Genomic DNA, 27,909 nt, shown 5'->3' with positions numbered 1-27,909 from the left:
TTCGCTAAATCTCGCGAGAGCAGCCCGCCTTCCGGCCCCGCCTGCCTCTAGTCTCGCGAGAATACGGTCGTTCGCAGTCTCCGCGGTTGTAGTTGGAGACCGTCGCTCCCGTTTTGAGCTTCGGGGTTGGCGGCGTGGCCCGTGGGGAGCCGCGGTACGAGCGGGGCTCGGGGGAAACAGTCCCCCGCACCCAAGAGCGGAAGAGGACGGTCTTTAGACAGGCAGCGCCTTAGACATTTCCCAGGTGGGGCTCTAGGCCGAGGCCCCGACGCGGAGCCCGGTAGGGGTCACGACCCCCGACCTCAGCCAGGCTCCCCCCCCCTTTCCTGGAGTGAGGCCGGAGGGGGTTCTGGGCCAAGAGTCTCTGGACTCCGCTGCAGCCTAGCTTCGAACCGCCATCCTCGGATCTCGGCCTCCTCAGTGGTTGGGGTTACAGGCGTGAACCTCTGGTGCCCAGCCGAGCTCAGTGAATTTGCGCCGTCGACCCAAGCAACGTAGAACTAGCGCTGCGGCGCTGAGGAAGTTTATCCTCAGTTAGGAATCATAAGGTCCACCCCGCTCTTCTGCCTCCTGGGCATACAAAGGCATTTCTGACCCCGTCTTTGCTGTTAAAAAGTTCAGAGTTAGGGGCTCGGAAGGTGGCTCAGTGGTAGAGCGCTTGCCTTGCATGTATGAGGCCCTGGGTTCGATTCCTCAGTACCACATAGGCAGAAAAAGCCAGAAGTGGCGCTGTGGCTCAAGTGGTAGAGTGCTAGCCTTGAGCTGAAGAGCTGAGGGACAGTGCCCAGGCCCTGAGTTCAAGTCCCAGGACTGGCAAAAAAAAAAAAAAATTCAGAGTTAGAGCGGTGCGTCTGTGGCTCATGTCTGGAATCCTAGCTTCTCAGGAGGTAGAGATCTGAAAGGGACTGTGCTTCAAAGACACACAAAGGACTGGGACCATGGCCCCAGTGGCAGACTTGAGGCCCCGACTTCAGTCGTTAAGTCGTTCAGCGTTGCCTGGGCCAAGGCATAGCATAGCAGCCCGGAATCTCAAAAGTTCAGAGTCAAGCCGGGCACTGGTGGCTCACACTGTAATCCTAGCTACTCAGGAGACGAAGATCCGAGGATTGCAGTTCAAAGCCAGCCCGGGAAGGAAAGTCTGTGAGACTCTTCAACTAACCACCAGAAAACCGGGATTGGTGCTGTGGCTTAAGTGGTAGAGTGCATGCCTTGAGCTAAAGAACTGAGGGACAGCACCCAGGCCCAGAGTTAAAGCCCCATGATCGACAAACAAACAAAAATTCAGAGTCAAGTGTAGCAATTACTTTGAGCAATATGAAACCCAGATGAACCAGGGACAGTGATTGGAGAAGCAAGATTGGAAATATTATGGCTGCCTTGCTCTTCCCTCCCCTGCACTTGTTAGTGAGTTGTGAAGATTTTTCCTGCCTAATCTTTATCTATGAAAAAGAGCCAAGCCTGGCACTGGTAGCTCACAGCTATAATCCTAGCTACTCAGGATGCTGAGATGTGAGGATCACAGTTCGATGCCAGTCCAGCCTGTAAAAGTCTGTGAAACTCATTTCCAATTAATCACCTGAAAACCAGGAATGGCATTGCAGTTCAGAGTGGTAGAGCTCTAGCCTTGAGCAGAAAAGCTTAGGGACAGCACCCAGACCCTGAGTTCAAGCCCCATGATTAGCGACAACAAAAAGATCCAAACCTATTTGGCTATCAAAGAGCGCAGTCTAGTGGGAGTGACAGGCAAACCATAAACACCTGTTTGGGTAGCAGTAGAAGAACTGATGCTGGCTGTGAGAATCCCGGAGGTGAATCTAACCTAGGGTGGAGGTGGAAGCTGGGAGAGGACCTTCTACACAGAGAAGAGTGGGTGGTATTCTAGGAGCCCCAGAGGTGGGAGCAATCGCATGCCTAGAAAGCGGAGTTCTCAAAGGAGGCCTGAAAAATCTGGCCCTTTACAAGGGAAAAGAGGAGCCAGGTGCAGGTGGCTCAGGCCTGTAATGCTAGCTACTCAGGAGGCTGAGATCTGATGAGGATAACAGTTCAAAGTCAGTCCAGGGAGAAAAGTCCATGAGACTTTATTTTCAGTTAACCACCAGAAAGCTGGAAGTATAGATGTGGCTTAAATGCTAGAACACCAGTCTTGAGTGGAAAAAGCTCAGACAGCACCCAGGATCTGCCTTTAAGCCCTGGTACTGGCACAAACAAAACCAGTTTTGTTTTTTGTTTTTTTAAAGAGACCCAGGCAAACCTGGAGGTGGCAAAGCATAGGCCTGTATTTGGATGCAGATAATTTCTGTTGTAGCAAGACACTAGCACATGCAGTGCCCTTGCTCTTATCACGATATGTGTTCTCTGGTAATCTTTTAACTTTGTATCTTGGGGTCAGGAACTGTACTTTCCACTGTCTTTAGTGTCCAACTTACGACTGGCCTAAGAGTAGACCTCTGAAAGAGCTGGTTTTAGATGAGGTTAGAACAAACAGATGGTGCAGGGCAGGGAGACTGTTTAGGAGACTACCATGAGATGGTGAAGCTCAGAGTGGTGGTGGTGGCCACAGAAATGGAGAGGGTGGAGACCATGGGGGCAGGTCTCAAGGCAGAATGGATAGGGGTCTGTGCTTATTCGGGGTGGAGGAATGGAAGGGATATGGAGCCCCCAGGCTGGGAGAAGTAGTCAGGGGCTTTGTGGAAAGGGGTCTGGCCAGAGAAAAAGAAAAGCCTATTTTAGATGGGCTGAATGGGGGTGGAGGGGTGGTGATTTGGCATATAGAAGTATGTGGGCATGGCTGGGACTGTGGCTTAGTGGTAGAGTGCTTGCCTAGCATGCATGAAGCCCTGGTTCAATTCCTCAGTACCACATAAACAGAATAAGCCAGAAGTGGTGCTGTGGCTCAAGTAGTAGAGTGCTAGCCTTGAGCAAAAGAAACTCAGAAACAGTACACCCTCAGTTGAAGCTGGGGACTGGCAAAAAAAAGCATATGGGCAGTTGGACAAACAGATGGGATTATTCCAAGGAGATGGGATTGAGACTAGAGGGGTTGGGGCTGAAGTCATCCCTACATATTAATTGATGTGTAAAGTGCTGGTGGCTCATGGCTGTAATCCTAGCTACTCAGGAGGCTGAGATCTGAGGATCACAGTTCAAAGCCAGCCTGGGCAAGGAAAGTCCATGAGACTCTTATCTCCAATAAACACTAGAAAACTGGAAGTGGCGCTGTGGATCAAGCGGTAGAGAGCTCACCTTGAGCTGAAGAGCTGAGGGACAGCGCCCAAGCCCAGAGTTCATGCCCCATGACCGACCAAAAAAAAAAAAAAAAAAAGAATTGAGGCTCTGGGAGAGAAACTGGGGCCACTCCAGCACCCCAGTTCAGTTCCTTTTGCATGCATGCCTTCCATGTTGCCATCTCCAAGAGCAAGCACTTGCTACCTCCGAAGTGCTCTTCTTGGGCCACCTTGACTGAGAGACTCACACTCCGCTCCCACCCACCTCCCTGTAAATCTCAACATTATCTTCATTGCGTTAGCAGCTGCCATATCTAGCACCAGCTTCCTGGCAGGTGCTGTACTTGGAGCTTTGCATGGATAACTGACATGGAGCAGCAAGGCTGCTGGACGTCACAAAGCAGCATGTGATCATAAGCAGCATTTCGTCTTCATACCATATTGACACACTTCAGTCATGGTTCTGGGGTTGACTTGGCCTCACACTTGACAAGCGAGTGCTAGACCACTTGAGCCACACTCCCAGGTCTTATGCTTTTAGCTTCTTTTCAGTCATGCTTTTGTCTAGGCATACTTTGGACCTTGATTTCTCCTGCTTCTGCCTCTCCCAGTAGATGTGATTACAGGCATGCACAATGACTTTTAGATCTTTGCCCTTCGATTCTGCCTGGTTACCAGGATGTCCTCACCTCAGTAGTCTACTGTCCCATTCGCCTAAATAAACGGAACTTAATTCCTCAATGATAGCCTCCCTTCTTCCTGTCTCTAGCTCTCTGCAGGTTTCTGCACCTGGAGAAGAGAAATTTGACGTCTCTATTTCTTCATCTCCCTCGCTCCTACACCCCCAGTGGCTTCTGACCCAGCTGGTGCTAATAGACTGGGGTTGTAAGTAGAGATGGGGGTTAGAAGGTTCCCTTTGTCATCTGGTGTTAGTTCTTTTTGAACTCGATTGGAGTTTGAGCCAGTTCATATTGCCATGCTGTGCTTTTGTGAGTCATATCTGCAGTCCTGACCTCATTTATACCTGGCTTCCTCATCTGCATGCTTTCCCCAGCCCTTGGTTTTTAGAATTCTCCACTGGAAATAGAGCCTTCATGGGCAAAGTCCCTCTCCTCCTCCCCCCTTTGCCTTACTGAGGTTTGAACTCTGGGCTTCAAGCTAGCTAAGTAGGCCTTCTATTGTCAGGTAGAGACTTGTGTTTTTCTCCCAGGGCTATTAAGAATCTCAGTTCTGGGGTTGGGAAGGTGGCTCAAGTGGTAGAGTGCTAGACTTGAGGTGAAGCGCTGAGAGACAGTGCCCAAGCCCAGAATTCAGGCTCTATTACTGACCAAAAAAAAAAGAATCTCAGTCCTACTTACAGCTCCCAGGTAGCTGGGATCACAGGCTTTGGCCTAAGTTCCATTAAGATGATTTCTAGTTGGCCTCTCATTCCTGGCCCACATATTGTTTACTGAAAACACTTAGAGATCCTTGCCCCAGCCACTTGGAGTGTGGGCCACTTCCAGTGCAGAGCCACTGGGCCAACATCAACGTGTGCCTGCAAAGTTCCAGTGAGGCCAAGTTATTCTAGAGTTGTATTCTGGTTTCTTGAGTTGGCCCAAGGAAATGGAGATCTATGAATGCTAATGGAGGAAGGTGTTGAGCTGGAGAACTCTGCCTGGAAAGTACAGGAGGGTGCCCAAGAGCAATGGCTCCAGAACCCTTAAATGTGGCCTAATTCTAGGCAAGAACTAGAAAATAAGAGAAGTTCTGTGGGGACTGAGCAGTTACAATTCACAACCTGAAGCACATAAACACGCACATGTACAAATTAGCAATTCACTCTTTTTAATTGACTTCTGATTCACATAAAGTGTGAAATGTTCCCTTTCGTTTATTTTTGTCATTCTGGGGTTTGAACTCATACTTGTTAGGCTGGCTCTCTACCACTTGAGTCATGCCTCCAGTCCAGATTTTTTGTGTGCTCCTCCTGGGACTTGAACTTAGGCCCTGGGTGCTGTCCTTGAGCTTTTATCCCCAAGGCTAGTGTTCTACTACTTGAGCCACAACTCCACTTTGGGCTTTTTTGGTGTTTAATTGAAGATAAGAATCTGATGGAAGCCGGGCGCTGGTGGCTCACGCCTGTAATCCTAGCTACTCAGGAGGCTGAGATCTGAGGATCGCGGTTCAAAGCCAGCCCGGGCAGGAAAGACCGTGAGACTCCTATCTCCAGTAAACCACCAGAAAACTGGAAGTGGCGCTGTAGCTCAAGTGGTAGAGCGCTCGCCTTGAGCTGAAGAGCTGAGGGACAGCGCCCAGGCCCAGAGTTCAAGCCCCACGACCGACAAAAAAAAAAAAAAGAATCTCATGGATTTTCCTGCCTAGGCTGACTTCAAATTGTGATCCTCAGATCTCAGCCTCCTGCGTAGCTGGGATTACAGGTATGAGCCACCGATGCCCCTAGCCTCTTTGTGACACAGCATTTCACTAGCTTTGTCCCAGCTGACCTCCTGCTGTTACCTGTTGAAGAGCTGGGGTTATAGGCATGTACCACCACACCCCCCTGACTCAGAGCCATATTTAGATAAATAAGTCTGACTTGTACTTGTGACTCAGGAAGTCCACAGGGTTCAGTCCTGTTCCAGTGGACAGGGGCTCCCAAGCGCTGAGCGTGGCCCACGGCAGCTGACTAGGGTGGCAGGAAGTGCGAACAGAGCCAGGTACAAAGCCAGGTCAGGACCAAGGACCTGACAAGGTGCGCTGAGCCTGGCAGCCTGCAACCCACGCTCAAGGCCAGCAAGGACAAGTTTCAGGGCGACCTGCCAAAAAAAAAGAAAGAAAAAGAAAACAAATGTGGGCCAGGTACCAGTGGCTCACACCTGTAATCCCAGCTACTAAGGATGAGATCTGCGGATCTCGGTTCAAAGCCAGCCCAGACAGGAAAGTCTGTGAGACTCTTATCTCCCATGAACCACCAAAAAGCTGGAAGTGGCGCTGTGGCTCAAGCGGCAGAGCACTATCCCTGAGCATAATAGCTCAGGGACAGCACCAAGGCTCTGAGTTCCTAGGACAGGCACCAAGGGGAAAAAAAAAAAGTTGGATGGGGCCTAAGCTCACCACAGGAGAAGCCACACTTGAGGAGATGAGCCTTGTGGTCCAGGGAGATGGTTGCTTTTCCCCAGTCCTCTTCTCCAGTAGTGGAACTTGGGGACCCACTCCCTCCAGGACCGCAAGGGCACCTCTGATAGCATGTGCGCCTGAGTGTGTGTTTGTGAGGTGGGGGTGGAAATGAGAGCTGGATCTAAGAGAAGGGACCGTGATGCAGACAGCTGGCTTCAAGTCTACACATCTGTCCACAGAGGCAATGCTTAGGACCTTGGCCTCTCCCCCCCTTCCTCCTTTCTTCCCTTCTTTTCTTTCCTTTTTCCTCCCTTCCTCCCTATTTAACCCAGGCTGGCCTGGAACTTGCAGTCTTTCTGCCTTCCATGTCCCAAGTGCTGGGACTGCAGGAGTGCATTACTGCACTCAGCTCTTCTTTTATCAGAGGGATACCATGTCCCACTGATACAGGTTTCAGGTCATCTAGCCATTTTTTTGTTTTTGTTTTTGTTTTGCCAGTCATGGGGCCAGAACTCTGGGCCTGGACACTGTCCTTCAGCTCTTCAGCTCAAGGCTAGTGCTCTACCACTTGAGCCACAGTGCCACTTCTGGCTTTTTCTGCTTATGTGGTGCTGAGGAATGGAACCCAGGGCCTCATGCATGTAAGGCAAGCGCTCTACCACTGAGCCACCTTCCCAGCCCCATCTAGCCATTTTTTTTTTTTTTTTTTTTGGTAGGTCGTGGGGCTTGAACTCTGGGCCTGGGCGCTGTCCCTCAGCTCTTCAGCTCAAGGCGAGGGCTCTACCACTTGAGCTACAGCGCCACTTCCGGTTTTCTGGTGGTTTATTGGAGATAGGAGTCTCACGGTCTCTCCTGCCCGGGCTGGCTTTGAACCGCGATCCTCAGACCTCAGCCTCCTGAGTAGCTAGGATTACAGGCGTGAGCCAACAGCGCCCGGCTCCGTCTAGCCATTTTTATAGAGGTTCAGGTCACATGGACAGAACTGAGATCAAGGCTCCAGGGCTCACACACCTTATCAGCTCCTGCTCTGACTGGGCTGTGGCCTGAGACTCCAAATGGTGGTGTCTGCCATTGGGCCTGTCACTCTCAAAGGTCCTAGAGGAAACTGGAAGGAGGAGAGGGGAGGATAAAGAGAGGAATCAGTCTTTCCTCATCTCTGCGTGTCATGTCCAAGCACTCAGGAAGTGTTGTCTTGGTGTAGCCTGCGTTTCCCGGTAGAGAACAGGGTGCTGGAGAGAGGGGCTGGTTCAGTCCCATCCCTCCCAATCCTGGGGACCAGGCGTGGGGGTGTGGCATTTCCAGGAACAGTGGGCCAATGCTTCACCAGAAGTACAGTTGTAAGGGGCCCAGGTCTGGCAGCTGAGCACTGGCCCAGACATGCCTGGGCCTGGAGCTTCTGTTGGTGAGCCAAGTGTAGGTCCTGGGAGGCAAGGAGAACAAATGGATCTGGTTGGCGTGGCAACCCCTAATCAAACATCCCCATTGGCTGTTTTCCTTAAATCCAGACGCATGCCCTGTCTAGAAGGCTACTCCACCACCCAGTTCCTTCTGCACTGTCCCAGACAGAAGAGGAACTCAGAAGCCCCTGGGGTAAGTGGACCTGAGGCTCCCATAGCGCCTGCGCTGACAGGTAGGCATCCTCTTTTCTTTTTTTTTTTTTTTTTTTGGTGGTGGGCCTAGGGTTTGAACTCAGGGACTGGGCACAGTCCCTGAGCTTTTTTTCTCCCCTCTCACAGCTTCACTTCTGCCTTTTTGGTGGTTAATTGGAGATAGGAGTCTCATGAGCTTTCCTGCCTGGGTGGGTTTTAAATGGATCCTTAGATCCCAGCCTCTTGAGTTTCTAAGATTGCAGGCTTGAGCCATGGTTCCTGGGTAGGCTTCCTCTTAAAGATACACTTCCTACTTCTGTTACTGTATGGTGGGATGTCTGCACCTGCAACCCCCATTAGGGTAGGTCATGTCTGTCTTGGTTATGTCCAGTATATATTATATGGTAGTTGCTCAGGAATTAGTTGGAAAATGACCAGTGAATTGGTGGTCCCGCCTAGTATTATATGAGATAACCTGTATTTCATATAATATGTCTGTGGTATCATACTTTGTACTCAGTACTTCATTCTTCTCTGCACACTTGCCCAATGTTTTGAAACCTTCCTGATTACTTACATTAAGAAGATGAAGTAAGCCAGGTGCCGGTGGCTCACGCCTATAATCCTAGCTACTCAGGGGGCTGAGATCTGGGGATCATGCTTCCAAGCCAGCTCGGGCAGGAAAGTCTGCGAGACTCTTATCTCCAATAAACCACTAGAAAACCGGAAGTGGCGCTGTGGCTCAAGTGGTAGAATGTTCGCCTTGAGCTGAAGAGCTGAGGGACGGTGCCCAAGCCCAGAGTTCAAGCCCCACGACCGACAAAAAGAAGTTGAAGTATATTAAGATTTCAATTCAGTGTCTTATTCTGTGGGCATTCATCTTAAATCAAAAGAAGCCTACTGAGCCCGGCATTGGTGGCTCACACCTGTAATCCTAGCTACTTAGAAGGCCGAGAGCTGAAGATTGTGGTACAAAGCCAGCTCAAGCAGAAAAGTCCATGAGACTCAGTTCCAATAAACCACTCAGAAAAAGCCAGAAGTGGGGGCTGGGAATGTGGCTTAGTGGTAGAGTGCTTGCCTAGCATGCATGAAGCCCTGAGTTTGATTCCTTAGTACCACCTACACAGAAAAAGCTGGCAGTAGCACTGTGGCTCAAGTGGTACAGCACTAGTGTTGAACAAAAGAACCTCAGGGACAATGCCCAGGCCCTGAGTTCAAGCCCCAGGACTGGCACACACAAATTAAAGTGGCACTACAGTTTATTTGGTAGAATGCTAGCCTTGAGCACAAAGAGGCTTAGGGGCAGGGCCCAAGCCCTGAGTTCAAGTCTCAGGACCAACAAAAACAAAAAAACCCAACCCTGCTGAACCTGACTGTTTACTCTTGATTCCCCCTAGAAGGATGGCTTCTGAATTGTTATTTTGTGAACCAACAAAGCTTTATAACATCTTGAATCAGGCCACAAAACTGTCCAGGTTAACTGAACCCAACTATCTCTATTTATTTGGTAAGTACAAAAACAAAAGCAACAGCAGATGTGCGGCAAACTCTGTGTGTGTGTGTGTGTGTGTGTGTGCGTGCACGCATGCAATCATGCATGTGCACACATGTGTGGTCCTGGGGCTTGAACTCAGGGCTTAAGTGCTGTCTCTGAAGTTTTGTGTCATAGCTAACTTGAGCCACAACTCCACTTCTGACTTTTTTGGTAATGGAGATAAGAGTCTTATAGACTTTTTTGCCCTAGCTGGCTTTGGACAACTTTCCTCAAATTTCAGCTTCCTGAGTAGCTAGGATGATGGGAGTAAGCCACCAGTGCCTGACCCATGTGATTTTTAATTCTTGGTCGAGAATTCATCCCTCCATGCGAGTGGTAAAAGTGGTCACTGGGAAGGCTAAATTCTTTCTTTCTTTCTTTCTTTTTTTTGGTCACTCATGGGCTTGAACTCTGGGCTTGGGCGCTGTCCCTGCGCTCTTCAGCTCAAGGAGAGCGCTCTACCGCTTGAGCCACAAGGCCACTTCCGGTTTTCTAGTGTTTATTGGAGATAAGAATCTCATGGACTTTCCTGCCCGGGCTGCCTTTGAACTGTGATCCTCAGATCTCAGCCTCCTGAGTAGCTAGGATTACAGGCGTGAGCCACCGGTGCCCGGCTAGGCTAGATTATTTCTAACGAGGCTTTCACACCTTCAGTGGCCCTGAACCCATTTTCTCACAAAACACAGGTCTGATTTCAGTCTTCTGTGGGTAGTTTGAGTTTTTTGTTTTGTTTTGTTTTTGCCAGTCTTGGTGCTTGAATTTGGTCTGGGCACTGTTCCTGAGCTTCTTTTGCTCAAGGCTAGCACTCTACCACTTGTGCCATAGCACCACTTCCGGCCTTTTCTGTGTATGTGGTACTGAGGAATTGAACCCAGGGCTTCATGCATGCTTGGCAAGACTCTACCACTAAGCCACAGTCCCAGCCTGGTAGTTGTTTTTTATAACCCTCCACCTCAAGCTGGTGGACTACAATGTGTTTGTCCTTTTATGCCCACAAGTCAAGAGAAAATCATTCTGGTTTTAGGATTTATGTTTAACATTTAGTGTCTGTTCCACATTCTTCTGTCTAGCCTGGGCATTGTCCACACCTTAGATCTTAGCTTCAAGAGCCTGTGTTGGGTCTACATTCATGATGCCCTCAATATGAGTTCCCTTAGGCTTTGATATCTCCCCAACTCTCCTTTTGTAGCCTCAAGAGAAAGCTCTCCATGTCAGAGATCAGGGCTTCACTGCTTCCCGAGGGGCTGTGAGAATTAGGGAACAGCCCAGAGCCTTGAAAACACACAGGCAGGATCCTACATGCCAGACAAATCATACTGCTTAGTGAACTAAGTGGACACTGCTGGTGCAATGCTAAGCAGTATGGTCCCTTTTTTTTTTTTTTTGGTCCGTCATGGGGCTTGAACTCTGGCTTGGGCGCTATCCCTCAGCTCTTTAGCTCAAGGCAAGTGCTCTACCACTTGAGCTACAGCGCCACTTCCGGTTTTCTAGTGGTTTTTTTGGAGATAGAGGTCTCACGGTCTTTCCTGCCTGGGCTGGCTTTGAACCGTGATCCTCAGACCTCAGCCTCCTAGGTAGCTAGATTACACGTATGAGCCACCGGCGCCCGGCTAGTGTGGTCCCTTTTTAAAAATTTTTTTCCAGTCCTGGGGCAGTGCCCAGTTCCAGTGCTTGAGCATTGTCCCTGAGCTTCTTTTGCTCAAGGCTAGCACTCTACCACTTGAGCCACAGTGCCACTTCTGGCTTTTTTTGCTTGTGTGGTACTGAGGAATCTCACCCAGGGCTTCATGCATGCTAGGCAAGAACTCTACCACTAAGCCACATTTCCAGACCCATAGTCCCCTTTTTCTTTGCAAATTAAGATTTTATTTTGTTTTTGTTTTTGTAGGTCATGGGGCTTGAGCTTTGGGCCTGGGCACTGTCCCTCAGCTCTTCAGTTCAAGGCTAGCACTCTATCACTTGAACCACAGCACCACTTCTGGCTTTTTCTGCTTATGTGGTGCTGAGGAATTGAACCCAGGGCCTCATACATGTAAGGAAAGCACACTACTACTGAGCCACCTTCCCAGCCCTGCAAATCAAGTTTTGAGCTGAACATTTTTCCTTTCCAGATGTTCGTTCCAAAAAGGAATATGATGAGAGTCACGTGATCACGGCCATCCTGGTGAAGAAGGTATCCAGCTGCGGTCAGAGCCTTGGGGTCCGGCTGGCGGCCTTGCAGGAGGGTGGGAAAGGGGGATGGGTTTTGCCTTTAGTCCAGGACTCAGCACCTCCTGTGGGACACTGCATCCACGGTGGCAGTCCCCCCCCCCCAGCAACCTCCCCCCATTTCCAATGGTGCCACCACTTCCTTCAGGGTGAGCAGCTCCTGACTCCCTGCGGGGCAAGGCGCTGTTACAGGCCCTGAGGATTCCCACAGTGTGTCCCTGCCCTCACCCGGCTCCCACTGACGCAGCAAGCTACCACATCCCTAGCACTTTTTGCTTTTAGTTTACTTTTCAGTGAATGCCTCATAGTTTTTGCTTAGGGCTGACTTTGAACCATGATCTTCCTATCTCTGCCTCCTGCCTAGCTGAGATTACAAGTATGATCCACATGCCCAGTTTTTTGTTGTTGTCTTGTTTTTTGTCAGTCCTGGGGCTTGAACATGGCCTGGGCATGAACCTCTCTGTGTTCAAGGCTAGCACTCTACCACTTGAGCCACAGTGCTTCTTCTGGCTTTTTTCTGTGTATGTGGTACTGAGGAATCCAACCCTTGCTAGGCAAGCACTCTACTATCAGCCACCTTCCCAGCCCTGTTTTTTTTGTTTTGTTTTTTTTTGCTGATATTCTGTTGTTTTTATGAGATATGTCTGGCCAACATTTTCCTTCCCAGGCTGACCTTGAGCCCAATCTCTATCCTCAATTTATGCTTTTTCTGTGGCAGTGTGTTTTCCTCTAGAGGTAGGGAAAGGCTGCTAGGCCCTTGATGTAGCAGCCTTTCAGTAGCTGTGCTTGTCTTGCTGAGAAGATGGTTCGGTTGTGGGAGACAACCGAATGCAGTAGAGGTACTCCCAGCTGCATGCCTATGAAAGTGAGCATGGCCTTTTGGGGCGCTGGTGTGTGGGGAATGTGTGTTCAGCCAGACTCCACCACACACCTTTCTGCTTCCCTAGAAGGAGAACCAGTATCTCATCCCTGAGTCCGTGGATCTGGAGTGTGTGAGATACTGTGTGGTGTATGATAAAAACACCACCTCGCTGGAGGTATGCCTCAGACCCAAACAGGGATACAGGAAAGACAAGCTCAAGGCCAAGCTCAAGAGACACAGCCAGCAGCATGGCTGCAGCAGCCAGGACAAGGGCAAGGACAGAAAGGATAAAGAAGACAAAGCAGATGAGGACAAAGCCAATGAGGTGGATGAAGCAGAAGAGGAGGGTGAAGTAGACGAGGAAGAAGAGGAGGAAGAGGAAGAAGAGGAGGAGGAAGATATCCTAGGTGGGTATTTTTTAACAGCAGACAACAATAATACTTAACAGCCAGGCATGGTGGAGCACATCCATAATCCCAACACTCAGGAGGCAAAGGTAGGAGCATCAAGAGTTTGAAGCTTGCTGGGCACCAGTGGCTTACGCCTGTAATCCTAGCTGCTCAGGATGTTGAGATCTGAGGATAACAATTCAAAACCAGCCTGGGCAGAAAAGTCCCTGTAAGACTCTTTTATCTCCAACTAACCACTAAAAAACAGGACGTGGTACTGTGACTCAAGTGGTAGAGGACTAGCCTTGAGCACCCAGAGGCTCAGGGACAGCGCCCAGGCCCAGAGGTCAAGCCCCAGGTCTAGTTAAAAAAAAACCAAAAAAAGTCAGTTGTAGCTGCTGTCACTGGGGCTTTGGGCCAGGACTGATAGCATTGAAGTGACTCCCTCCCTCAGCTCCCGGGGAGGCCTTAGTTTCATTCTGGCTGGAGGCTGAAGGCCTCAGCTCCTCACCACTCCACAGTTCCTAGGAATTGCCTGGCTGACTTGAAATCATAGCAGCTGGTTTTCCCCAGGCTGAGTGAGCCCAGAGATAAGGGGGAAGCCATGGCCTTTATTTCCTGTTCATCTGGGCTGTTTTAGTCCTTACAAAGTCTAGCCCACCCTCCAGGGAGGCTGGCAGGCCTTTCTTTCTTCTCTCCCTTCCTATTGAACCCAGATGGCCTTGCCCATGCTGGTCAAACACTCTGCCACTAGAGCCACACCCTAGCCCTCCCCTGGTTTTATACAGGTACTGGGGCTTGAACCCAGGGCTTGGAAGCTATTATCTCAGCTTTTTCTTTTTGTCAGTTGTGGGGCCTGAACTCTGGGCCTGGGCGCTGTCCCTCAACTCTTCAGCTCAAGGCTAGCGCTCTACCACTTGAGACACAGCACCACTTCTAGTTTTCTGGTGGTTTATTGGAAGTAAGAAAGAGTCTCACAGACTTTACGGCCCAGGTTGGCTTTGAACTGTGATCCTCAGATCTCAGCCCTCTGAGTAGCTAGGATTACAGGCATGAGCCACCTGCACCCAGCCTCAGCTTTTTCATTCAAGGTTGGCGTTCTACCTCTTGACCCACAGCTCCATAGACTTTGCTACCCAGGCTGGCTTCAAACTGTGATTCTCAGATCTCAGCCTCCTAGGTAGCTAGGATTACAGACGTGAACTACCGGTACCCAGTGTCCTTTTGCTTTTGGAATAGGTTCTTATGCTTTTGCCAAGTTGTTTTCTGATTTCAGTCCTCCCACTTCCTCTACTCCAGTGGCTGGGACTACCATGTGTAGCTGCCATGCCCAGCTTGTTTTCGGATTTGGGTCTTGCTAACTTTAGCTTTGGGATACCCTCAAACTCTGGAGCCTCCTGTCTCTACCTCTGAGTAGCTGGGATTACAGGCATGAGCCATCACACTGGGCTGTGGCCATATTTTCAAGCTTCCTCATGGGCTTGGTGGTGGAGTCGGGATGGGAGCCAGGCAGTTTGACTCTGGTCTGTCTTTCAAACCCAGGCAGTGAGCTGGAGGGGAAGTCACATGGGGCTTGAGTGTTCATACACTGTCACTTCCAAGGTGCTCATTTGGCTGGGGCCCCTGAGGCTGGGGCATATGCCGTTCCAGGGTGCAGTCCCAGCGCCTGCCACTGGGTGGCGCCAAGGCTCTGCCTGTGCTTCCCTCTCTGGTGCCCTCTGGCTTTAGAGCCCTTCCCTTGGGACTCCCACTTGCAGTCCTAGGGTCATAGATTGGACCCTGGGATCCTCTATCCATTCCATCACTGGCCTTGTAGGGCCCCATTCTCACTTGATAGGAACCCCCAAACCACACAGAGAATACCAGGCATTTTCCTCAGTTCAAATGGCATGTTTTGAGTAAATGCAACATCTGTTAGGCCCAAGACCATGTTGGGGTTCCTCTGACCACTGCCCTTTCCCCATTGTTAAGCACCCGTGGGCCTGGGGGAAGCCTGTGGCCTCACAGCGGGTGTGCCGTATAAGCCACCAAGGAGGTGGCACCCCATGGGCTCTGGCTTTGCTGTGTCAAGAGCCAAAACTCCCTTGACTGCTGGGAGAGGTGAGTGGGCCTGTACCAGGGGGTGCAGTGCCCTTGCCCTTGGGAACCCCGCCCCCTTCCCTCCTTCCCGGGCTTCACACACCACTGCCTACCATGGGGGCTGCAGAATTCCTGGGGAAAATGGGCGCTAGAAGTTTTCACGTGCTACCTGTACACATGTGTGTGCACACAGATGCCTCACCTGGTTCACCTGGCGTCTTAGGAACCAGGAAGTAGCTTCCTTGGTCTTGGTTTCTGGAAATCTTTCTCCAAGCAGTGCTAAAAAGCACCCCCCTTTTTTTGTTTCTTGTCAGTTGTGGGGTTTAAACTCTGGACGCTGTCCTTGAGCTCTTCAGCTCAAGGCGAGTGCTCTACCACTTGAACCACAGCACCACTTCCAGTTTTCCTGCCTGGGCTGGCTTTGAACCTCCATCCTCAGATCTCAGCCTCCTGAAAAGCTAGGATTACAGGCACCATCCACCAGTGCCTGGCACCCCTTCTTTCTTTTATGAAATACCCTGTGTCCATCCTTCCTTAAGCAATATGGGTCACAAGTTCCCAATCTGTTCAAGCTGGGGTGTTTTTGTTTTTGTTTTTGTCTTTTGTGTCAGTACTGGGGCTTGAACAAGACCTCAAGCTCCTACTCAGTTCTCTCTTTTTTTGGGTGGGTGCTGTACATTGGGGATAAGAATCCCATGGACTTTTCTGCCAGGGCTGGCTTTAAACAATTCCCCAATCTCAGCCTCCTGAGTAGCTGGAATTGCAGGCATGAGCCACCAGTGCCTGGCCTTGCCAAGTTTTTGACATAGGAAAAGAAGCTTGGGAAATCTGGGAAAACATTATCCCTCTGTCAGCAAAGCCTGCCTTTCATGAGACCTGGCTAGTCAGGAATCTCAAATCTGACTTAAAGCCGTGTGCCAGTGGCTCATGCCTGTAACCCTAGCTAATCAAGAGGCTGATATCTGAGGATTGTAGTTTAAAGCCAGCCCCAGCAGGAAAGCCTGTGAGACTCTTACCTCCAATTGACCACCAGAAAACCAGAAGTGGCACTGTGGCGCAAGTAGTAGACTGCTCACCTTGAGCTGAAGAGCTGAAGGACAGCACCCAGGGACCAGAGTTCAAGCCCCACAACTGACAAAAAAAAAATCTGACTTAAATGGCTACATACTAGAGTGCTTGCCTAGTATGATGAAGCCCTGGGTTCGATTCCTCAGTACCACATATACAGAAAAAGCTAGAAGTGGCACTGTGGCTCACATGGTAGAACACTAGTTTTAAGCAAAAGAAGCTCAGGGACAGTGCCCAGGCTCTGAGTTCAAGCCCCAGGACTGGCCAAAACAAAACACAACAAAACCACCTGACCTAAAGTCCCCTCCTCCCTTAAACAGGGCCTCCTTGCTGTTTTGTTTCCCCTCCTGCTGAAGTAATGAATGCAAGCTCCCAGCAATGAAGAACTGGCACTCAATGGGGGTCAAAGTGAGCAAATTGAGAAGGACGAACTTCATTATTTCTGGTGATGGGTGGCTACTGCTGAGCCTCCCCTTGGCAGATGGCAGGGCAGGGCCTAGGAGGCTGGTCTTCCTCCACTCCTGTGCTGTTTTTCCTCCTCCTGTTCCTCCTGCCCCTCCTCCTCCTCCTCAACCATGCCACAGGTTGGATCCAGGGTTGTGGGCTGATGCTTAGCTCTGCACACTTCCCACCACAGGTATGGAGTTTGTACCTAGTCTTTGGAATTCTACAGATCAGGGAAGGCAATGACCAATCCACAGTGAGATGCAGGATGCAGTACACGCCTGTAGTCCCTGGTACTCTAGAAGTTGAGGACAGAGGACCACAAGTTCAAGGCTAGCCTGGAAGACATAATGAGACCCTTTTGCAAAAACAAAACAATGAAGCAACACTTTACCCCTCCTAGGTTGGGCATAATAAATTTTTTTTAAAGATGCTAACAATTGTTGGAGGGAGTGTGGAGATACTGGAACTGTCCCAAGTTGCTGGCCAGCATATGAAATGGTAGATCCACATGGAAAATGATGAGGTATTGCTGGGCGCTGGTGGCTCACACCTGTAATCCTAGCTACTTAGGAGGCTGAGATCTGAGGACTGAGGTTCAAAGCCAGCCCAGGCAGGAAAGTCCCTGAGACTCTTATTTCCAATTAACCACCAGAAAACTGGAAGTGGTGTTCTTGCTCAAATGGAGCACTTGCCTTGAGCTGAGGAGCTCAGGGCCATTGCGCAGTCCCAGAGTTCAAGTCCCATGATGATAACCACCACCAAAAAGATCTGTGGTTAACTAGAACATGACATGAAGAGAAGCTGGGAGCTCAGGGAAAATGGAGAAGGGCCTGGAAATGCTGGCATTTGTTTGTTTTTGTTTTTGTTTTTTTTTGGGTCCGGTCATGGGGCCTGAACTCTGGGCCTGGGCGCTGTCCCTCAGCTCTTCAGCTCAAGGCTAGCGCTCTACCACTTGAGCCACAGCGCCACCTCTGGCTTTTTTCTTTTTGCTTATGTGGTGCTGAGGAATCGAACCCAGGACCTCATGCATGCAAGGCAAGCGCTCCACCACTGAGCCACCTTCCTGGCAGGGTTGTTTGTGAGTGTGGCGGTTGGTGACTAGATAAATGCTCTGACACTGAGTATATTGAAGAGCACAGAATTGTATGCTTGATTGGCATACAGCATATGGTATATGTGTGTACATGTGTGTGGGTGTGTGTGTGTATGTATGTATTTACATGGAAAAATCTCCATCTACTTGTTAAACTGTTGTTGGAATGTTTATTTCTCTATTGACAGTATCAGAGTTTGAATTCAGTTTCCCCATGCCAGGCTTTGGCTCTACCACCTGAGCCATGCACCCAGCCCACTTTTTTGTTGGTTGTAGAACTTGAACTCAGCGCCTGGGCACTGTCCCTGAGTTCTTTTGCTCAAGGTTAGCGCTCTACCACTTTGAGTCACAGCACTACTTGTAGTATTTGAGTGTTTAATTGGAGATAAGAGTGTCACAGGGACTTTCCTGCCCAGACTGGCTTTGAACCACAATCCTCAGATCTCAGTATCCTAAGTAGCTAGAATGACAGTTGTGAGCCATCAGCTTAGCTTACTTTTTTACTTCAACTGTAGCATGTCCCTCTCTACCTGCCGGGCTCCGGCTTCCTAAGGAATGCTTTTCAGGAAGAGGTGACAGGAACAGCTCTGGGCACATAGGGATGCTGGCCTCTGTGCTCTCCACTCTTAGAACTGGAGCCCGGGCCTGCTGTGCAGTTTGGTCGGGTCCTCATTCACCTTACCCGCTACCCGGTCTATGTCCTGAGAGGCGGCTATGAGCACTTCACAAGCCTCTACCACTTCCTCCGTACCCAGAAGATCATCTGGATGCCCCAGGTGAGCACAGGCTGGCTTGGCTGAGACAAGGGCAGGGGTAAGGTGCAGCCTTGGCAAGCCCTGGGGACAGCGGGGGTCCGTCTCACCATGGTGGACTCAGAGCCTGAGGACTGAACCAGAGATGGAGCAGGGGGTGGGATGTATGCCAAGGCAGGTGGGGGGCCTCTCTATGCTCAGCTGTGGATTTCCCTAAACCCCAGCTGGATCTAGAGGATAACAGCCTTGTGGTGACTGGGGAGCCCTGGATCTAGGGGTGGTCAGAGGCTGTGTCAGATAGATGGATGGATGGATGGATGGATGGATGGATGGATGGATAGATAGATAGATAATCTGACACAGCCATATATATGGCTGGAAATATCCTGGGTTTGATTCCTCAGCACCACATAAACAAGAAAAAGGTGGAAGTGGTGCTATAGCTCAAGTGGTAGAGTGCTAGCCTTGAGCAAAAGAAGTTCAGGGACAGTGCCAAGGCCCTGAGTTCAAGCCCCAGGACTAGAAAAAATATATATATATATATCCAGAATGAAATATTTATAGATGGAATTAGGATTTCTAACGAAACAAATTTGGCCATGAATGAATTGGCAGCTGGGAAGTAGAAAGAGGGATTGTTATACTGTGCCATGTAGTATTTATATGGAATATACATATACATGTATATGTATGTGCATATACATATATATATGTAGTTTTTTGTTTTGTTTTGTTTTGTTTGTTGGTCGTGGGCTTGAACTCTGAGCCTGGGCGCTGTCCCTCAGCTCTTCAGCTCAGGGCTAGTGCTCTCCCACTTGAGCCACAGCGCCACTTCTGTAGATAGGGTTTTTGAAACAGGCTTAATTTCTACCCAGGTTGGCCTTGAACTCATTACCACCTGGCCTCACTTTGCAAGCCAGTGGGGCAGAATCAGGCCAAATCCCTCCTCTCGTCCCCCAGAGCTAGCTCTGGGCTCACTGGGAGATGTGGAGTTGGGGTGGGGGCGGTGTCAGCTGTAGGTGTCCCTCCTGTAGGACCTCTCCTCTCCTCTTCTAACCACTTCAGTGTTGGGGAGCCCAGCACGGGGGTTCTGTGTGACTGGCTGGGGTGAAGAGAAGGTGGAGGGCTGTGCTCACTCTAGTCCTGTGTGATTCTGCGCAGTGCTGTTGGCCCCTCCTGGGAGTTTCTCTGGGCCCCACTCATGGTTTCCCTTGTGCCCTCTGTTGCCGAGGGCTCTGGGAACAGCCAGGCCTGCCTCTGGGCTGACCTGGACCCCTCTACACAATGATGTTCATCAGAAGTCCGCATCTGACATGCTCCAGCCCTGGACCAGGGCACTGTGGAGCGGGCCCTGCCCTCTGTGGCTCAGCACCGCTCTGAAGCATCCTCTGCCTCCCCACATCCCTGGCCCAGCAGCCCTCATCCTTTCACACCCAGGAGCTCGAGGCCTTTGAGCCCTACCCGATTGAGATCATGCCTGGCCACATCTACCTGGGCAGTTACAAGCAGGCCTGTGACCCCAAGATCAAGAAGGACCTGAAAATCAAAGCCCATGTCAACGTGAGCATGGAGTCCACACCTTTGTAAGTGGAAGATCAGCTGCCGGCTTTTATCTCAGAGTGTATTACTCCTTCCCACCCAGCCCCAGCCCTTCTTAAGGGCCCAGTCAGCACGCGCTGGAGCAGGCTTTACTGGTCATCACCTGTGCCAGTCTGGGATTGGCATCCTCCCCCGCTTGTGGGACCCTCCTGCACTGAAGAGCATGGTGCCAGTCACCCTGAAATGACCTAGTGTCAGAGATACATACGTACACAGAGACACAGACATGCACACAGAGATGCACAGACACATGCACACATAGACATGCACAGAGACAGGGCTGGGAAGGTGGCTCAGTGGTAGAGCACTTGCCTTGCATGCCTGAGGCCCTGGGTTCCATTCCTCAGCACCACATAAGCAAAAAGAAAAAAGCTGGAAGTGGCGCTGTGGCTCAAGTGGTAGAGCGCTAGCCTTGAGCTGAAGAGCTGAGGGACAGTGCCCAGGCCCAGAGTTCAGGCCCCAAGACCGGACCCAAAAAAAAAAAAAAAAAGACATGCACAGAGACACATAGTCAGACACAAACACACAGAGACAGAAACACAGAGACAAATAGAAACACAGAGACGCACAGAAACTTGGACATATTCATAGACATTTGTCACTGTCTAGCATGCAGGAAAGCCTCTGCCAGCTCCTGCTCAAAGCTGAAATGGCTTGCTTCAGGCAGAACTTATGAAAACAATACAAGAATTTAGGGAGGCATCTGGTAACAAAATAATACTAGGATTACAGACATGAGCCACCAGCACCCGGCTCTGTGAGACTCTTATCTCCAAGTAAACACCAGAAAACAGGAAGTGGTGCTGTGGCTCAAGTGGTAGCACACTCACCTTGAGCTGAAGAGCTCAGGGACAGTGCCCAGGTCCAGAGTTCAAGCCCCACAACCAACAAAAAAAGAACAAAAAGGGGGCTGGGAAGGTGGCTCAGTGGTAGAGTGCTTGCCTTGTATGCATGAGGCCCTGGGTTCGATTCCTTAGCACCACGTAAGCAGAAAAGGCCAGAAGTGGTGCTGTGACTTAAGTGGTAGAGTGCTAGCCTTGAGCTGAAGAGCTGAGGGTCAATGCCCAGGTCCAGAGTTCAAGCCCCACGACCAACCCAAAAAAAGAAAAAAGAAAGAAAAAAAAAGACATGTGAGGATGGCTCACGCCTGTAATCCTATCTACTCAGGAGGCTGAGATCTGAGGATCCCTGTTCAAAGCCAGCCCGAGCAGGAAAGTTCGTGAGACTCTTTATCTCCAATAACCCACTCAGAAAACTAGAAGCAGCACAGTGGCTCAAGTGGTAGAGCACTAGCCTTGAGCTGAAGAGCTAAGGGACAGCGTTCAGGCCCAGAGTTCAAGCCCCATGACCAACAAAAAAAGAAAAAGAAAAAAAAAGAAAAACCACAATCACTAACAGAAAGTAGAGATGGAAGTGGCGCTGGAGCTCAAGTGGTAGAGCGCTCGCCTTGAGTTGAAGAGCTGAGGGACAACGCCCAGGCTCAGAGTTCAAGCCCCACGACCAACAACAACAACAAAAAAAAACTATATAGAAAGTAGAGATAATTTGCAATGAGAAAGGGAAAAAAGGAGATTCCTAGAAATAGAAGAAATAAGAAATACATAGTGTCTAAGGAAAGAGAATAAAATTTTAAGGAGGGAGATTAATGAGAATATAAATTCTGGGTGCTTGTGGCCCATGCCTGTTAGCTACTCAGGAGGCTAAGATCTGAGGATTGCTGTTCAAAAACAATCTGGGCAGGAAAGTCCGTGAGACTCTTATTTCCAATAAACCACTCAAAAAAAGCCACAAGTGGAGCTGCAGTGCAGAAGACAGGGTGGGCTGTGTGCAGGTCCATGGGCCAGCATGTGGGTCTCTCTGCAGTTTCCAGGAGGACCCAGATTACCTTCTGCATGTGAAGATAGAAGACGTTCCAGAGGCCAACATCATCCCTTTCCTGCGCCCCATCTGCCATTTCCTGGGTAAGGAGAATTTCCGGTCCCCTGTCCACGCCCATCCCTGACACAGCCAGGGCCCAGAGTGGCCATGCCCTGCATGAGGCTCACATATGTAGAGGCAACCGTAGGTCTACCATGGGAGCAATGGGGTCCAGGTAAGCACTGCCCGGGGGCTGAGCGCCCTGTGTTCTGGCCCCCACTAGACTGCCAGGCTCTTCAGAACCTGTGATAAAGTGAGGGCATTGGCCAGTCCCTGCCTGAGCCCTGCCCAGCTGGGTGGGGTGAAGGACCCTAAATCCCAACCCCAATTCCCATGATTCTCCAGGCGGACACTCTCTTCCCCCTTTTCTTCCCATCACACAAGTGATGCCTATCAGCTGCCTAACAAGGGTAGGATGGTGAGGCAGAGCACAGTGGTTCACGCCTACAATCCCAGCTACTTGGGAAGCAGGGATTGGGAGGGTGGCCAGTAGAGGCCAACCCAGGCAGGAGGTTATGAAGGCCCCATCGCAATCAATACACTCAATGTGGTAGTTTGTACTTTCAGAATCCAGCTAGATGGGAGGCAATAGATAAGAGGATCATAGTCTGAGGCCAGTCCAGGCAAAAACACAAGACCCTACCTAAAGAATAAACAAAAGCAAAAGGGCTGTGTGTGACCCAAGTGGTGCAATCCCTGCCTAGCAAGTGTGATTTAAAATCCCAGCACCTCACAAAGCTGAGGCAAGTTAGCCCTGGTTGGTGACCATGAGATCCCTTGGCCTGAGCCTTACGGGAGGGGCTGGAGACGGCACTGGGGCCCAGCCACCCCTTATTTGCCCAGCAGATCCCCACAGTCACCTGCTTAAGACGAGAAGCTGAGACTACTTTTGTCTTGTTTGAGATGGCAGGGCCTGAGGCCTGAGGCCCTACCCTGGGCCCCAGCGCTGGGGCTTGGAAGCCAGTGCTTCCATGCTTTGTACCTCAGTTTCCTCCAGCTCAGACAGTCTGTGACTTTGTGTGTGGCTTCCGTTGCTGGGGATTACCCGGCCAGCCTAAGCTTCCTACCCTCTCAATGGGCAGCATAAAGCCTGGAGATTTACATGGTTATGGCAAATCATTCTCTTCCTTTTTCTCCCTTTCTCCCTTCCTGGGATTGGGCCTGCACACTTGCTAGGCAAGTACTCTGCCACCTTGAGTCTCACCATAGCCCTGTCGTGGATGTATCTGTGCCCACCAATAGGCTCAGCGTCCAGCCCCATGGGGAAGGAGTGTTGCACCGTCCCCCCGCCCCCCAGGTGAGGACTGTGGCTTAGATACTTTGCTGTTACCTGCCCCCCCCCCCCAGTAACGAAGCCAGTATGCACCAGGCTGCACACAGCCTCTGCCAGTGCCTGAGCACCCTGTGCAAGCCAGGAAACACCCCAGCCTGGACTGCTGGAAGCCTGGCAATTCTCTGGAACTGCCCGTCAGGTTGGAAAATCTTTCTTGTTGTTCTTGTGGTTGAACTCAGAGCCTAGGGCTTGCTAGGCAGGGGCTCTACCACTTAAGCCACATTCCTAGCCTTTTTGGTTCCGTTATTTTTTTAGGCAGGGTCTTGCATTTTTGCCTAGGGCTGACCTCAGACCAAGATCTTCCTACCTGGGCCTCCCTTGTAGCTGGGATTACTGCCATGCACAACCAGGCCTAGCTCCCAAGGACCCGGTTTTCCAGAAGAGGGGCACGTGGCTTGCCTAGCACTTGGTGAGCTGGTCATAGATTCCTCTCTTTTTTTGTGTGTAGTTCTGGAGATGCCAGAGGGCCTTGTACACCATACAAAGTGCTCTACCACTGAGTTCCAGCTCCAGCCTGAGGTTTCTGAGACTCTTGCAGTATTGCTGGCTGTTCTTGAACTCTGTCCTCTGGCCCTCAGTCTCCTGAGTGCTGGGACTACAAGTATGAGTCATTGCACCCAGTCCCGTGAACCCCCTCTCCGTCCAGACTTCTGCTGACCCACCATCCAGATCCTCAGGGAAGGGGGCCATGTATAACCTACCCCCTTCCTTCCTTCTGCAGAAATTCACATTCAGCTTAAATCTGCCATTCTGGTCTTTTCTACCCTGGGCATCAGTCGCAGCTGTGCAGCAGTGGTGGCCTACTTAATGCATCGGAATACAGAGACCTTGAGGGTATGTGTTCGGGGATGGCCCCACAGCCACACCCAGGAGGCAGAGTCAGAGCCAGGCCTGGGGGAGACAGGCATCAGCATGAGGGGGGGAGACTCCAAAGTTAGCCATTACCCAGCCAGGGCACCCTAGGCCAGGCCCATCTGCATGGCACCACATTGCTTGTCTGCCACCAGGCAATCCCAGAGAGAGCCCAAGGAGCCACAGAATTGCGGTGCCATCTGTAGAGCAAAGGAGGAGGGGAGCAGGGAGCTGGCAACTGTGAACCCAGAGGGACCCAGGCCTCCTAGCTCCTAGGAATTGCTCTTTCAAGGGCTTCTTTGTGATCTCAGAGGGCTCAGGTGGGACCTGAATGGCTTCCTCAGTTTCCAGGAGGTATGTTTAAAGGGAAGGAGAGAGAGAATAACCACAGTCAGAAGCTGGGCCTGGTGGCCCACGCCTGTAAACCCAGCTACTCAGCAAGCAAAGATAGGAGAATCTGGTCTAAGGCTAGTTCTGACAAAAGCACAAGGTCCTATCTGAAAAACAAAATAAAGTAAATGGAAGGGATGTGGCTTAAGCATTAGAGCACATGACTGGCAAGAGTGAGGCCTTGAGTTCAAACCCCAGTATCACCAAATAAAAAGAAATAAGCTTCTTTACAGCCTACTGATGAAAAGTTTGGGAGTGCTGACACCGTGTTCTCTTGGAGGGAGAGTCCTGGAGTAAAGAGTCCCAGATGTTTGGTCATTCCACTTCTGGTGATACACTCCACTCCCATGACACAAGGCCCCATTTTTGGCCTGTGGCAATCTCCTATCTTCCTCTTTCCTTCTTCCTTCCTCCTCCTTCCTCCCTGCTCTCTCCTCTCTCTTGCCTTCCTTCTTCTTCCTATTATTATTATTACTACTTTGGCTTTTTGAAACAGGGTCTGACTTTATAGCACAGGCTGGCCTCAAACTTTCTGATCTTCCTGTCTCCTCCTCCTGGGTGCTGAGATTAAAGGTATGCACCACCTATATGTCTTTTGCCTCTTGGTTAAATATTTTATTCATTCTTTTTGTGTGTTTTCCAGTACTCAGAACCTCTTGCTTGATCTTGCTTAGCCACCTCTCCACTTCCAGTGTTTTATTCTTTTCTTTTTTTTAAAAAAAATTGCTGTTCCTAGGGCTCAAATTCTGGGACTGGGCACTGTCCTTGAGCTCCTTTTTTTTTTTTTTTTGCTGGTCCTGGGGCTTGAACTCAGGGCCTGGGCACTGTTCCTAAGTTTCTTTTGCTCAAGTCTAGTACTCTACCACTTGAGCCACAGCACCACTTCTGGCTTTTTCTGTTTATGTGGTACTGAGGAATCAAACCCAGGGCTTCATGCATACTAGGCAAGCACTTTACCACTAAGCCACATTCCCAGTCCCCCCGAGCTCCTTTTTACTCAAGGCTAGTGCTCTACCACTTGAACTACAATACCACTTCTAGCTTCTTTCTGTGAAATTAGAGATGGGCTGGCCTTGAACTGTGATTCTTAGATCTCAGCCTCCTGGATGGCTAGGATTACAGGCATGAACCATCAATCACTGGTGCCAGGCTCTAATATTTTATTCTTTTTTTGGGTCTGGTCGTGGGGCCTGAACTCTGGGCCTGGGCGCTGTCCCTCAGCTCCTCAGCTCAAGGCTAGCGCTCTACCACTTGAGCCACAGCGCCACTTCCGGCTTTTTTTCTTTTTGCTTATGTGGTGCTGAGGAATCGAACCCAGGGCCTCAGGAATGGAAGGCAAGCGCTCTACCACTGAGCCACCTTCCCAGCCCCTTTTATTCTTTTTGATAGAATCTTTTTTTTTTTTTTTTGGTCAGTCATGAGGCTTGAACTCTGAGCCTAAGTGCTGTCCTGAGCATTTCAGTTCAAGGCGAGTGGTTTACCACTTGAGCCACAGCCACTTCCCATTTTCTGGTGGTTAATTCGAGGTCTCACAGACTTTCCTGCCAGGGCTGGCTTTGAACTGCGATCCTCAGATCTCAGCCTCCTGAGTAGCTAGGATTACAGATGTGAGCCACTGGTGCCTGGCTTCTGATAGCATCTTAATGGATGAATTCACTTGTTTCTGTGTGGACAGTTTGTCATTTGCATATAGAAATGCATTGATTCTGGGCTGGGAATGTGGCTTGGTGGTAGAATGCTTGTCTAGCATGCATGAGCCCTGAGTTCTATTCCTCAGTACCACATAAACAGAAAAGGCCAGAAATGGTGTTGTGGCTCAAGTGGTAGAGTGCTAGCCTTGAGCACAGAGAGGTTTAGGGACAGAGCCCAGGCCCTGATTCAAGCCCCAGGACTAGCAAAGAAAATAAAAAAGAAATGTGTTGATTCTGTTATCCTGCAACCTGGCTGAATTCCTGTGTTAGCTCTGACATGTTACATATCCTTTGGAATTTGGACATGCATAATCATGTCATCTTCAAACAGTGACAATTTTTTTCTTTCTGATCTGGAATCCTTTTGTTCCCGATTCTTGTCATGGAGGCTGTTCAGCATAGGGGTGCAGCCATGTCCCAGGCAGCTCCCCCTGCTCTGCCTTACTTCACTCCAGGCTGTGGCTCTTCCCGTCCCTAGCCCTTCAGCCATCTGGGGACCCCTGGGCAGGGCCCTCCCCGCCTTTTCCCCTTTCTCTCCCCCATACTCCTGAGCCCTCCTCACCCCAAACTGTGCTGAAGTCTCTTTTTTTTTTCTGTGCTCACAGAGGTCCTGGAACCATGTCAAACAGTGCAAACCCACCATGAGGCCCAACCAGGGCCTGGTGACCCAGCTGCTGGAGTGGGAGAGTACAATCCTGGGGGTCTTCATCACCGACATCACTGAGTTCTTCTGAGGGCTGCGCCCTGCTGGGGGCTGCGGGCCAGCAGACTCTGGGCAGCCTAGGTCCAGGGTTGGTATGGAAGAAGAGCCTTTGCTGTGTGAAGTCTCTGTGGGTGTCCTGTGGCCTTTTTTTCCGTTCTTTCACAAGCCCTTCTCTAGAGTGACAGGTGCAGGTGTTCAGGCTCTGCAGAAACACACCTGCACAGGCATTCCTGGGGATGCCCCGGGCTGGGGCCGCTGCCACACTACTAGGACCTGGAAGCTTTGGAGGCTGCTACACGGGGTGCCTTGTGTTTGTACACAGAGGGGCAGTGCTGGGGTGCTTGGCCCAGGAATGTAGGTATTTGCCCTGTCCTCCCAAGCTGTGTGCTCTGAACTTGCCCTTGATCTACAGGCCAAATTTCCTTTCCCTGCCCACAACTCATTGTCTGGGGGTGTTTTACCAAGAGGAATTCCCTCTCCACTACCCCCACAAGGTTTCTAGAAATTCCTCAGGGTTGGTGGTTGTTGTTTTTTGTGTTTTGTTTTTGTGCCAGTACTGGGGTTTTGAATTTAGAGCCTGGGCGCTGTCCCTGAGCTTTTTCACTCAGCTCTGCTTCTGACCTTTTGGTGGTTAATGGGAGATAAAAGTCTCCCAGACTTTCCTGCACAGAATGGTTTCAAATGAAATCCTCAGACCTCATGAGTAGCTGGGATTACAGGCATTATCCCCATTGCCTGCCTGGCTCCTCAGATCTTAAAGGGAGTTGTTTTCCTAAACCTAATTCCTGAACACCAGCATCTCCACAGAACAACCAGAAGGCGTGTGGGGTGGGGCACAGATAGGAGATTGGCAGGGAGTTTAGTTTTGAGGTCCCTCCACCTCCCGGTGAGGCTGGCACAGGACATGGGGTAGGACCCCTCCCCCCAATATGTGCAGTCTGGGTTGAATGCACACTAGGGTAGCTGCGGCCAAGAGTCCAGGCTCTGTGGGGAAGTAGATGGGGGGATGGAATGCTGGGCTGGGCAGAGCCCCTGAGCCCCTGAGCCGTGCAGAGCAGGGACAGGGACAGGGTGGGGAAT

General features: G+C 50.5%; 1 protein-coding gene across 1 annotated transcript; it reads left to right on the top strand.

The window, feature by feature from the left end:
- The first annotated feature begins 149 nt into the window (after nucleotides 1-149).
- Nucleotides 150-26,870, top strand: Styxl1 (serine/threonine/tyrosine interacting like 1). Its single transcript, XM_042686936.1, has 10 exons — nucleotides 150-154; nucleotides 9,310-9,419; nucleotides 11,558-11,619; nucleotides 12,602-12,710; nucleotides 12,873-12,923; nucleotides 18,223-18,368; nucleotides 19,782-19,927; nucleotides 21,807-21,904; nucleotides 23,915-24,027; nucleotides 26,732-26,870. Exons 2-10 carry the CDS (start codon nucleotides 9,314-9,316, stop codon nucleotides 26,858-26,860), a joined length of 960 nt encoding a protein of 319 aa, XP_042542870.1. The 5' UTR covers nucleotides 150-154; nucleotides 9,310-9,313; the 3' UTR covers nucleotides 26,861-26,870.
- The last annotated feature ends 1,039 nt before the right edge of the window (nucleotides 26,871-27,909 follow it).

The sequence above is a fragment of the Dipodomys spectabilis genome, unplaced genomic scaffold, assembly GCF_019054845.1.
Source record: "Dipodomys spectabilis isolate Male_0828 unplaced genomic scaffold, ASM1905484v1 ptg000098l, whole genome shotgun sequence".
In the NCBI taxonomy this organism is placed as follows: Eukaryota; Metazoa; Chordata; class Mammalia; order Rodentia; family Heteromyidae; genus Dipodomys; species Dipodomys spectabilis.
The sequence above is the reverse complement of the archived record's forward strand: the minus strand, read 5'-3'. Positions and strand labels throughout refer to the sequence as shown.